This window comes from Urocitellus parryii, chromosome 9 (genome assembly GCF_045843805.1).
Source record: "Urocitellus parryii isolate mUroPar1 chromosome 9, mUroPar1.hap1, whole genome shotgun sequence".
In the NCBI taxonomy this organism is placed as follows: Eukaryota; Metazoa; Chordata; class Mammalia; order Rodentia; family Sciuridae; genus Urocitellus; species Urocitellus parryii.
Genome location: NC_135539.1, coordinates 52,224,381 through 52,237,630, shown reverse-complemented (window position 1 = coordinate 52,237,630; position 13,250 = coordinate 52,224,381). Strand labels below are relative to the sequence as shown.

Sequence of the window (13,250 nt, the reverse complement as noted above, 5' to 3'; positions counted from 1 at the left end):
TAATAGAGTGATTCTATGTTAGCTTTGTCTTGGCCATATTCTTAAAATAGAAAAATGACAAATTATAGCTCTGCCAGGACTACATTTGGTCTAATCCAGAGAATATGTTTTTAAGTGTTTGAAGGACTCTGCCACAGGAATCTTGATAGCACCAGGCAAGATATCTTACACAAAGTATTGTTCAATTTTTTTCAGTGTAGTTACTGTTTTTCCCTTACAACAAATAAGCAATCTATGGCCAGTCTATGTGTTTTGAGACTTAAAATAGGAAACTTATTAAGAGCACTTGCTCTGGAGTAATGCTTATGAATCCAGCTAATGTTAAGAACCTGGGCAAGTTTACAATTTCTGTGAAATGGGGTTGATAGTTGCTATATTTTAAGGTTGCTATGAACTTTAAATGAAAAAATGAAATAAGGTATGTGTTACTCAGATCTGGCATGTAATAAATGGCCAGTGTTGTTAGCAATTACTATTTTAGTTCTGGGAATATGGATAATAGACTTAATAAACTCTGCGGGTTCGCAAATCAAAGCTGACAGAATTCACAAAATCATTTCCTCCAAGTTGATTAATACTTTGCCCAAGATGATTGATTTTCCTTTTAAAAAAAATCTTGTTATTAAACTTGGTCGGTCTTGTTTTTTTCTTTCTATACCTGTTATTCCTGCCCTTTCTGAAATGTGTGAGGCATGTAGTTTGGGAGCATGAAATCACTATCACCGAATTTTTTTCTGGATTCTGACTTGGCTTAATTTTTTACTTCATAAAGATTTCAACTGAATACGAATGTAGATACTTTTAAAGTCACCTCTGCTTCTGTATTACCACTGTGATAGTACTCCATAGTAGTTGTTGAAGATTTTTTAAAAGAATGGTATGTACTCAAGTCAAATTATAAAGAATAGAGAAGGTTGTAGATGAATTTAAAGACAGGGAGTATACGGGTGGGGTTTTGAAGTTTAGAGTAGAAAGTGGTAAAGTATTGACTAGAAGAATGAGCTAGAGATAGATCATAAAGGGCCCTGTTTGTTGTGCCAAGAAAGCTGGAATTTCAACAGGAAAGCAATAGAGAGCCAAGGATTAAGTATGAGGGTGATGTATTCAGACTGTTTTAACAACAAAACAGCTTTTGGGGCCTTTTTAAAGTTGATTTTTAAATTTAATTTTTAGGGAAACCTTCCAGTTGGATTGTAACTTTTCCAAAAATAAAATGAGACTATTGTTTTACTCTCTTTTCCTTGACTAGCCAAATATCAAATGAGCATGTAGGTGCTTAATAAGCACAGCACAAACAACCCAAGTTTAGAGGGATGTAAGGACTACAAATAAGAGACATAAGAAATTAAGAATCAAAATTAAACTTAATTTTGCTTAGGCTGTTTGGAATGTGCTACTTAGTAACTAATAAGTCCTGACTATTTTGCAAAGAAAGTAGCAAATTGAAAAATAGGTTACACTAAAATGAAATTTTAAAACTGGGCTATTTTAGGTCTGGGGTTGTTGCTCAGTGGAAGAGCACTTGCCTGGTACATGACTGGGTTCAATCCTCATCACTACATAAAAATAAATAAAATAAAGATATTGTGTCCATCTACAACTAAAAATTAAAACTGCTATTTTACCTGTACCTTAGCAAAGGTCTTCCTTTATTATTTCATATTCTAAAAAATAATTTCAGAATATTGGGCTTTTAGTAGGAGGATAGATAGAGAGCAATAGTCTTAGAGGGTTTTTTTTATTATTTATTTCTTGTGGAAAATAATATTAAATTGCTACAATTGCCAAGTGTTCTGTCTATTCAGCTATTTTGACTATTCACCCTGAATTATTTATTTGTTTCTTTGTTTGCCTTTATGAAATTTTTATCTTAGTTTTTTATGAAGTCTGTTTCGAATCATAGTCGTTTCTGGACCTTAAGTAAGTGATGCATATAATTCATTGCTCATTTATTCAACAAGTGTTTATTTGATACTTGAATGTGTTAGGCATGATTCTATACCTGGAATAAAGTGAATTTAAAAAATCAAGCTCCTGACTTCATGAATCTTATACTGTGATGAAAGGAAACTGATAATAAATGAAAATCCAAGTGGTCTATAAGGAGGTGATAGTTCCTGTAGAGGAAAATAAAGCAGGATAGTGGAACAGGGTATTCTGGGATTGAGAGGGGAGAAGGATCCTTTCTTTTTTTTCTTTTTTCTTTTCTTTTTTTTTTTTTTTAAGACTTTATTACAAAAATTGTCAGATGTTCAGTAAAGTTTCAGGAATTTTATAGTGACCACCCACACATACTACTCCACTATTTAGATTCTACCATTATTAACATTTTATTATGTTTGTCCTATTACCCATCTCTCCATCTCTCGGTTTATCTTATTTTTAAAATGCATTTTCAAGTAATTGAACATCAGCTCATGTTTCCTTAAGTACTACATATGCATATGTTCAAGAAAAGTTTAGCATTTGTTTACCGATTTTACCCTTTTTGAGGTCAGCAATTAAATTCACAAATAGTATATGTTAGCTGAATTTTAGCAAAATCATATATTTGTATAACCCAGCCCCTCATCAAGATACAGAACATTATCATTATTCCAGAAAACTCCTTCATTCCACTTTTTAGTCAGTTCTATCTCTGTTCCCCAGAGGCATCTACTATTATGAATTATTTCCACCATAGATTAATCTTGGTGTTTTAGAACATCACATAAATGGACTTAAGTATATACTTTTGTGTGCAGCTATTTGTACATATTGTAATTAAAAAAAAAAGATTAGGTGTTGCATGTATAAGTAATTTGTTCCTCTTATTGATGGAGGACTCTGACTATCCTGTTGATGGACATTTGAATGTGTACAGTTGAGGCTATTTTGAATAAAACTTTATACATCCTTACCCCCAGATATTTTTGTGAGCTTGTGTTTTCATTTCTCTTAGGTAAATACTTAAGAGTAAAATTGCTGGGACATATGGATTATATATGTTTGGTTTTATAAAATCTGCTTTGTCTTTTTCTCATTGACAGTGTATTGTGTTCTAGTTATTCCAAATCCTCACTGTCATTGATATTGTCGGCTTTTTCTGTTTTAACCATTCTGGTGAGTGTATAGTGGAAAGATTTTAAAAGAATGACTTTTGACCAAAAAGTTTAAGGGAAAAGCTATTTCTTTCACAGTTGACAAACAGCAAGGATTCCTGTATGACTATAGCAGAGTGAGTGAAGAGCAGAATAGTAAAGGAACTCAGGGAGATAGCAATGAAAAGGGAATTGTAAATCATGTGGAACCTTAAGGACTTTGGCATTTATTCTGAGTGAAATGGGAAATAATTGGAATATTTGAGTAAAGGAATGACATGATCTAACTTGTAATTAACAGAACTAATCTAACTAGAGAAAGGGTCTAATTAGGAGGGTATTATAATGAGCCAGGCAAGAGTTCATTATATAGATGAAGAACAACTAGGGAGCACTTGCCAAAACAATGTTCCTTTCCTGAATAGAGTTAATGTTTTAGTTCTTGGAAATATCATTTGAAAACAACCCAGAAGAGAAAATTATTCAGCTCAGACCTTTTCATTGTTAGCAGTGGAGTCTAGCTCAATATGTATAAACAATCAGATTTAAACCTCTTAAATCTTAAATAACTTTTTTAATGGAATTAGTTATCACTTCTTATTTATGCATAAGGGTTATATTATTACTGCTTGTAATAAGCTGTTTTTAACTTGGTGACTGAAAAAAGGTCTAAATGTCTAATTGTCATAATGGCTATGTTAAAGTCATTATTCACTTTAAAAATTTAACAAATTATAGTATAATTGTTTTGGAAACTGTGATATAATCTTGAATAGCTCGTTTTAGTTTTGTAATATTTAATACTGAAAAAGTAGAAATGACTTTTTTAATGTTTTTTTATTTAGGTTGGTCCTTATCTTTCTTTATGATGTTTTATAAGATATTAAGCACTGGCAATAAGCCAAAATATTATACTAGATGCTGAGTAGATTACAAAGATATTTTTATTTAGTCCTCAAATATTTACTTTAAAAGAATACATCTTTTGAAGGAAAAGATAGAACAGTAAGTTAGACATAACTTCTAATTTTAAAAAGCTTACATTTTAGAGATCAGTGAGTAATTATCACAATCTTCTAAATATAAAATACATTACTGTAGCAGCACGAATCAGGGAGAGATCCTACCTCAGAGAAATAAAGATAATTTTAAGATTGATTTGGAAGAAGAGTGGGAATTAACCTATGGTGGGGTGAAAGCAAGAATGATGTTTTAGGATTTCCCAAATATTAGTGATTAACGCCTCTTTAAAGCCAGTTAATAACTCTTTTGCAATTACTACTCCTGCCTTTAATAGACCATAAAAAGCTACCTGAAAAGGCAGTGTGGTTTCATGGAGTAAGCAAAAATAACTGAGAGGAATAAAAGGGAAAAAAAGGTATAAGAAAAACTACATTTATTATGCACATAATAAAAATACATGGCAGGTAATTTGCTGGGCTTGGAGTAAGATAAGGAATCTAAATCTAAAATGCATACTTGGTTCTTTGCCACTAAAGGCTAAATTGCCATTGCATTAGGCAGACTGAAGGAACAAAAGTGAGTGTGTTTGGTCAATGCCATAGTAGCAAGGTTCATGGAGATTGACAATGTGCATCTGAACTTTCTCAAGGTCATTGCTTAGTCATTTCTTTTTTCTTTTTTTTTTTTTTTTTTTGCTTAGTCATTTCTGATGTGCTTTTTATTTTTTAAGTTATAGGCTTTTAAAAAATTTGTTAAATCATAAATTGTTTCTCTAATTCCATTCTTAAAGATTGTATGTTAATCAATTAATCAATTTAAGAATTCCTTAAATGATTTTATTTGCTTTGTTCTGTAAAATCAGGCTGGTTTGAGATTAAACTTGTTATTTTATGAAAAATTGAAGTTGATCATAGTATTTTGGTAATTAACTCTGGAAGTACAACTGAGCCTAATTACTGAAAATATTGTATAATATAAATAAGCTACCCCCAAAGTATCATAAACTAATAAATGTTTTTCAAATCACTCTTCCCTTTTCTTAAAGCAATTTTTTACCTAATTCTTATTCCCACAGACATTAGCCTACATGTCATTTTCTGCACTAGTGAAAGATATACCAGCCCCAAAACTATTTCCTATAGATTTTCCTATTTCCATAATGCATTATTCTTTTCCTTCGTAGCACTTTAATTTTTACACTTTACCTCCCTACTGCAGTGTAAACACATAAGGCATATTTATTTTACTTACCATGTGTCCCCAGTCACCAAGTTAGCACACTCAATAAACATATACTTCTTAATTAATAAACAAAGTTAAGCCCAGATGTTCTGCTTTATATCTCTAGCTTTCTTTCTATACCACCACTTCTTAACTGTATTATAAAAGTTTTGTATGAGCTATAATAATGAATAATTCTTTTTTAATGAATAATTGTTCTGTGTTCATGGATATAGACTATTAAAACCTTTATTAGACTACCTGTTGGGGATGCTAGCCTATGCAGAGCAAAAATAGATTGCTTTAAAACTTTCACTGATAGGTACTGTGTTCAAGGAACTTCTGAACTTTTTATATAATTGTATTTTAGAGTTGTATCATTGTAGGTATTTGATCAAGGCATTCAGTAAATAATTAAGTATAGAGCATATATTCTAATTGATTTGTTACTTGGCTTTATAATTTACAAAAACAATCCCATTTTTCACTTAAAATTGAATGTTGTTTCATGGAAATAAATGTATATAGATTTAGATTTTTGAAATATTTTCTTTACCTGAAAAGCTACACATATAATGAATGTAAAGTATATCATTTAGAAATTATCATTGTTTTAGAATCATTTAGTGAAATAAATTCAGATTTTTGTGTGTGTTTTAAAAAAAAAGTACTGCAAGTATCTTTTAGAAAATATGAGAAATAAAAGTATGAAAGAGTAAGTTTCAAAAGTGTGCCACCCAAAGGTACACTGTTAATCTTTTGATGTTATACTTTGAAATTATATGTGTGTGTATGTATGTATGTATGTATATTTATGTGGGTGTACATATACCCGTGCATGCATATATATTCATTTAAGCACCATGATCTGTCCCGGTACCATTTCAGAGTAGTGATATTATAGCAGAAAGCAAATTAGACAAAAATTTCTTTCATGGTGCTTAGATTGGAAGTAAGGGAACAGGTAGGTGATGACAGTAAACACATCAACTATACAGCATATTATAAGATTAAGTGCAATGAAAAAAATAAAGCAAAGAAGGGAATAAAAGTAAAAAGTGGATTAGTTTATGTATGTGTGTGCTTTTAGACCTTTTCTACATATTAGATATGTTCAGTTGTGTCTTTAAAATATTAAATGTCCTTAGCATACAATTTTCAGATTAGCCCTTTTTACTTAGAGAATTATCAATGTCATTAAATATTGTTCTTCTTAACCATATGTGTGTATGTGTATGAGGAAATCCTTTACATGACACCTAAGAGTGCATGATAAACCCCATGTAGAAGCAGTTAACAATTATCCCACCTCACTATTCTCCAGCTACCCTGATATTTGGTCTCCTCCCTTTCTCATAAACTTAGTACTTTGGGAGGAAGTAAATATGAATTGTATAGGGTAATAGTTATCCCAGTTGTTGAGACTTTTTAAAAACAGAATAACTTAACCATTTTTGCTGTGTATTGTATACATCTAGGACCCTTAGAATTAGAACCCTCTTGTTTGTTTTTTCATTATAAATTTTTTCAAATTTGTATAAAAGTTAACAATACAATGAACATCTCCATACCACCCACCTACATTCTACAGTGGTTAATATTTTGCAGTTTTTTTTCTTCTATGAATCCTGCAAGTTTTATGGAACTGTTAGAAAGTATGTTGCATATATTATGATACCTTTCCACTATATACCATATATAAAGGGGAAGTATTTTCTTGACTGTTGAAGATATGAGCAAGTTATTTATGTGAGATGTACTATACAACATAAAACCACACATAAGATTTTTAAAGCATTGTAATATTGATAAGCAAAAATTTTATTTTATAGTTGTGAAAAATGGATATATAAACGTAAGAAGTTAATTTTTACAGAATATTGTTCACACACAATGCCATAAATGATAACTACGTCTATGTAAAACTTTTATTTCATTAATAGGGGAAAGATAGCCATCATCTACCAGGTATTGGGTACTTATTATATCTTAGGCATTTTTTCTTAACCACAATCCCATATGGTATGCATGTAATGTACATTTATAGATAATAAAACTGCCCTGGGAGAGAATTAATTTTTCACAAGTCCCAAAGTCATGGACCTAGTAGACTGTAGAACCATTTTTTAAATCCAGGGTATTATTTACAGAAGTCATGTTCTTAACCACATAAAAATAAAAACACTATTACTCTTTAATAGGATCATACATATATTCATACACATATATTTTAGAAGAATATATGCACTCTTAACTGGGACTACCTAGGAAGACTGGAACTTTTCATACTGTTGGAATGTTTTTCATCAGCGATACATTTATATAATACGAAGGTACCTATAATTGTTTAATAAAGTATATGCCAAAATTCAGTGTTGATATAACTGGGTGAGAACAATATTTTCATGGCAGCTGGTAGTAGTATCAAACTAATAAAACCTTTCTGGAAGGTAACAACCCAAATTTAAGCATCTGTTATACTAAATATTTTACTCACATTTATCTTACTTAAAATCTCCAACCAACTCTGTAGATTGCATTTATCTCCCACTGGAGGAAACAGTTTTAGAAGACTGAAGCTTCTTGCCAGGAGTCAGTTTGTTTCAGTGCTGGAGTTAGATTCTAATCCATGCCGCCTGAGTCTAGGTCTAGGGCACAACTCTGCTGCTGTCCAGGAAAGGCTCTGGACCAGGATTTTAATCTGTGTCAATTTCATAAACTAAAAATGGAGAAGATAATAATTTCTATCCGTCTTTGAAAAGATTGTATTAGTTGATTTGTTTAAAAGAAAATTCTAGATTTACAAAGTACTGTATGAATAGATTTGAATCAATAAAATAATTTTTATACACAGCTTGCTTTCTTCATGTAGTAAGTTCAGATATTTTCTTTCATCTCAGTTTTAGTAAACTTTTAAAAAATCTTTATAATTCCATTTGGTGTAGTACCTTTTAAGTAAAGGTGCAGAGAAAATGAGGAGTCAAGTGTTTGTAGCAAAATCTTCTCATTTCTACTTAAAATGTTTATACTATTAGTTGTATTGTTAACACCCATGCTTTCAAGACCTACTACTGAAATAGTAAAAACAAATGAGCAAACACCTCTGTATGACTGTATTTTCTATTTGCTGCTCCTTAAATACATAAACTTACATTATTTTCCCCTCTTTTTAGGAACATCATCTTCAGCGGGCTATTTCAGCACAGCAGGTGTATGGCGAGAAGAGGGATAACATGGTTATACCAGTCCCAGAGGCAGAGAGTAATATTGCTTACTATGAATCTATATATCCTGGGGAATTTAAGATGCCAAAGCAGCTCATTCACATACAGCGTAAGTAGTTACTTTTTTTAATGATTGTTATTTTTTCATATTTATATAACTTCACAGATACCTGCTGACTAACATCAACTTGAGAGTTATTAGATCGCATTTTCTCCTTTTAAAATGGTGTTTGAGATATCTGACCAAAAATTATTAGCATTTTTCATCATAGACTTTCAGTTTCATTCCACTATGGGATCTTAGGCTGCTTTAGACAAATAGGATTAAGAATATGCCTCAGAATGGAAATAGTTTTCTTTCTTTTCAGAATTAATAATATTAAAAGTGTTAACTCTTAAGATTTAGCAAATTTTTCCTATAAAGGATCAGATATAAAAAATACTTTAGGCTTGGGGGATCATTCATTCTCTGGCACAACTATTCATCTCTGCTATTGTAGAGAGCTATAGAGAATACATAAACATGGGGGCTGGGGATGTGGCTCAAGTGGTAGCGCGCTCGCCAAAAAAAAAAAAAAAAGAGAATACATAAACAGATGAACATGTCTGTGTTTCGATAAAACTTTATCCATAAAAATAGGTGGCGGGCGAGAGTAGGCATATGGGCCGTAGTTTGCTAAGCTCTGGTCTGTGTTTTCTGCTAGCAGAGTGATATGTTAGTTTTTAAAATTTTAATGTTCTACTTGGGAGTTTGTTTCACTTGGTATTGTTAGTTTTTTCCAGTAGAAATTGGTCCTTTAATAGCTACCATATTTGGTGATGATGAACAGAGTTTGTAGCCTTATATATTTATATGTCTTAATATATTACTATATCTTTATTTTAGGGTTTTTATGGTTTTTTTTTTAATCCATGTAAGCACATTGAGAACCAGTTTTAACTAATTCTTAACTCATTAGCTAGTTTTCTGCTTCTTTTAACCTTTTCCCTATATGATTCAGTTTTTTCTGTCCCAGATTAAAAACACTAATTTCACAGTTTTTTAAATATAAAAGCAAGAAGTAGTCCATTTTGGCTTTTATTTATTAACATTCTGATATTTTTTTAACTTGTGATTTTTTTTTTCATCATTAACTCTTTGGCCTAATATTATTCATTTCCTTTAAAAGAAGAATTTCTCTAATTCACTAGGGGTTTCTTTAGAGTAAGCCACAAGCAGTTTGTGTTTAGTTGTGCACTCTTGTTTAATTACATTTAAGACATAGACACAGGGTCTGGTGGCATGTACCTGTAGTCCCAGATACTCAGGAGGATGAAGAGGGAGGTAACTTGAGCCCAGGAGTTCACAACTTGAGTAACACAGGGAGACCTTGTCTCAAAACAGATCACAACAACAAAATGAAAAAAGAGACAACATATTAAATTCTGACTGTATAATTATGAATTATCTTGGGAGTCTTTTATAGCCCCTCCTTTTTTTTCCTTAATTGCATGCCTTTAATTTTTTTTCTTATCTTATTATAATGGCATGCACTTTAGTACTATTTGAATAATGAGAGTAATGGGAGCTTAAAAATAAGAGTGGCAAGATAACTAATATCTTTGCCTCATTTCTACTATTAGAAGGGAATAATTCAATGTCATTATAAATATGAAGTTAGCTCTAGTTTTTTCTTTTTTTTAAATTTGTTCTAATTAGTTATACATGTTAGTAGAATGTATTTTGACACATTCGTTATACACAAATGGAGCACACCTTCTCATTCTCTGGCTGTGAATGGTTCAGAGAGCTGTAGGATTTATTTATTTATTTATTTATTTATTTATTTATTTATTTTTATGTGATGCTGAGGATTGAACCCAGTGCCTCACACATGCTAGACAAGTGCTCTATCACTGAGCCACAACCCCAGCCCCTGTAGGTTTTTTTAATGTGGTTTTTTATGAAGTTGAAGTTCCCCCTAGTTCTCATACTGAGAATTTTTATCATGAATGGATGTTGAATTTTTTCTGCATGCTCTTTTAGCAACAATTGATATCCTGTGGTTTTTTCTTTTTCTTCTTCCTCAGCCTGTTAATATGGTAAGTTACACTTACTGATTTTCAAATATTGGACTACACTTCCATATTTGGAATATATCTTATATTTTTATGATTTTTTTTTTAGTTGTAGATGGACATAATACTTTTATTTATTGTTATGTGGTGCTGAGGATTGAACCTAGTGCCTCATACGTACAATGCAAGCAGCACTCTACCCCTGAGCTACAATCCCAGCCCCTCTGACATTTTTTCTGATACGTTGTTGGATAGAATTTTTGCTACCAAGGATTTTTGCATCTCAGTTTATGAATAGTGTTAGTATCTATCTTGTCTGGTTTCAGCATCAGTAATACCGGCATTATAAAAGGAGCTGGAAAGTGTTCTTTCTCTTGTTTTCTAGAAGAAATTGTATAAAAATGGTGTTAATTTTTAAATATTGGTATTAGTTTTTGTTTTTTAATTTTTAGTTGTAGTTAGACATAATGCCTTTTTTGTTTGTTTATTTTTATGTGATGCTGAGGACCAAACCAGTGCCTCACACGAGCTAGTCAAGCCCCCTGCCACTGAGGCTACAACCCCAGCCCTGAATTAGTTTTTAATATACTAAAATAAGGAAAAGCTATAGTGCAAATTTTTACAAAGGTAAAATTAAATACAGGCTTCTAGGTGTTCTAGTAAGTTGTTCTTGAATTCTATAGGAACTCTATATGTATAGTGTATATGTGTAATTCTTTAGGAACTTTACTTAAACAAATGAACTGGTTCATTTCAAGTACCCCAATTTCCAATTTGCTCCTAAACTAATGTTACACAAGCTTAGAGTTTTTAAATAGATAATTTGTATTCCCTGAAAAAACTATGATTAAATATGTTTGGGAATTTGCATATTTTATTCCCCTCCCAACACCCAGAGTCATATTCATATTAGTGCTGTTTTATAGCTCTTACAGTCTTGAGATATTCAATTTATTTAACTTTTAATCCATCATTTTTCAGATCTCTTTATTATATGTTGTGTATCAACATTTCATCAAACATTATTTGGAAAATTTTACCCCTATTATTGTCTTTACCAATAATGTTCGCATCAAAACTGGTGTGAGAAATTCCTCCTTAGCCTCAGGGATTATATTCTGTCCCTAATCCACATTTTGTGCTATTTTTTGAACCCAGATATCCTTTTACTATTTGTATCTTGCATTTTAAGAATGCTATTTAGAGTTTTAGACATACCCACCCAATGTACTCTTTAGTTTGACCCATAAAAGGCACTGTTAATAGACATTCATATCATTATACCTCTATTATTAGACTCTAAATATAGTAAATCCTCCTTATTTATAATAAAGTTTCAGTTACTCATGATCACCCATGATCTGAAAATATTAAGTGGGAAATTCCAGAAATAAACAGTTCATGAGTTTTAAATTATAGTTCATCCTTCCTGAGACATAAAGTGTTCCTTTTTCTAACGTATCCACACTGTGTATACTACCCCTTCATTAGCCATTCATAGTTAACTAGGTTATCAAAACAGCTGTCACAGCATCTGCTTTTGTTCAAGTAACCTTAATTTTATTTGATAAAAAAGCCCCAAGGAAAAGCAATGATGCCAGATATGCCAAAGAGAAGATATAAAGTACTTCCTTTAAGTGAAAAGGTGAAAGTTCTCTCAACTTAAAAAATCACATACTGTGGTTGCTAAGATTATGGTAAGAATGAATCTTCTGTCTACAAAATTATGAAGAAGGAAGAAGAAATTCATACTAGCTTTGCTATTGCATCTCACACTGCAAAAGTTAGGGCCACAGTGCTTGATAAGTACTTAGTTGAGTTGGAAAAGACATTAATTATATGGTTTATTCAAGTTTTAGGCATCCCCTAGGGGCCATCTTCCACATTTTATTTCCTCATAAAAATATCTAACCGATTTTTATATACTTTGTGTTCTTTTCCCTTAGACTTATATAACAGATTTACATCTGTGAATCACATCTAATACTGGTTGGTTTTGCTTTTTCTTTTGTGGTTTTAGGGATTGAACTGAGGAACTAGTATGTACATGCTAGCCAAGCACTCTACCATTAAGCTACAACACCCTCAGCATGTTGTTGTTGTTGTTGTTTTTAATTATACATACATCTGGGTTTATCGGTATTTTAAAGAGTCATTTCTATTATTTAACAACAATTGACTAGGTAGGTCTCGTTTTAATTGACAGAACCTAATTAGGTTTTTATCATCCCTTTCTTTTCATTAACGAGTCCAGAAAGTCTACAGCAATACTATTTCAAAGGCAATGGTAAATATTGCTGCATCTTTATCAGCTCAGGTTGAGCTATAGTTGGAAGCTGCAGGTTCACCTAATGCTAAATTATACATTAAGATTATCCTAGGGGCTGGGGATGTGGCTCAAGCGGTAGCGCGCTCGCCTGGCATGCGTGAGGCCTGGTTCGATCCTCAGCACCACATACAAACAAAGATGTTGTATCCGCCGAAAACTAAAAAATAATTATTAAAAAAATTCTCCCTCCCTCCCTCCCTCCCTCTCTCTCTCTCTCTCTCTCTCTAAAAAAAAAAAGATTATCCTAAAGTAAATTTTTTTATGAGAGCTTTTAGTCTAAAGCAGATCTTTACATGTTAGCTTTGCTATAGGATTTTAATATTCTCTAACAAGTAGCCTCATGTTTATTATTTTAGAAAATCCTCTTGCAAAGGT

At 31.7% G+C, this 13,250-nt stretch overlaps 1 protein-coding gene across 3 annotated transcripts in view; it reads left to right on the top strand.

Annotated features, from left to right (window-relative positions):
• Epc1 (enhancer of polycomb 1) overlaps positions 1–13,250 on the top strand; it is a 57,704-nt gene that overhangs the window by 23,570 nt on the left and 20,884 nt on the right. For all 3 annotated transcript variants that reach the window (XM_026405172.2, XM_026405171.2, XM_077802471.1), the window contains exon 2: positions 8,438–8,597. In XM_026405172.2, the coding sequence (XP_026260957.1) occupies positions 8,438–8,597 (160 nt within the window). The remainder of the gene's footprint in view (positions 1–8,437; positions 8,598–13,250) is intronic.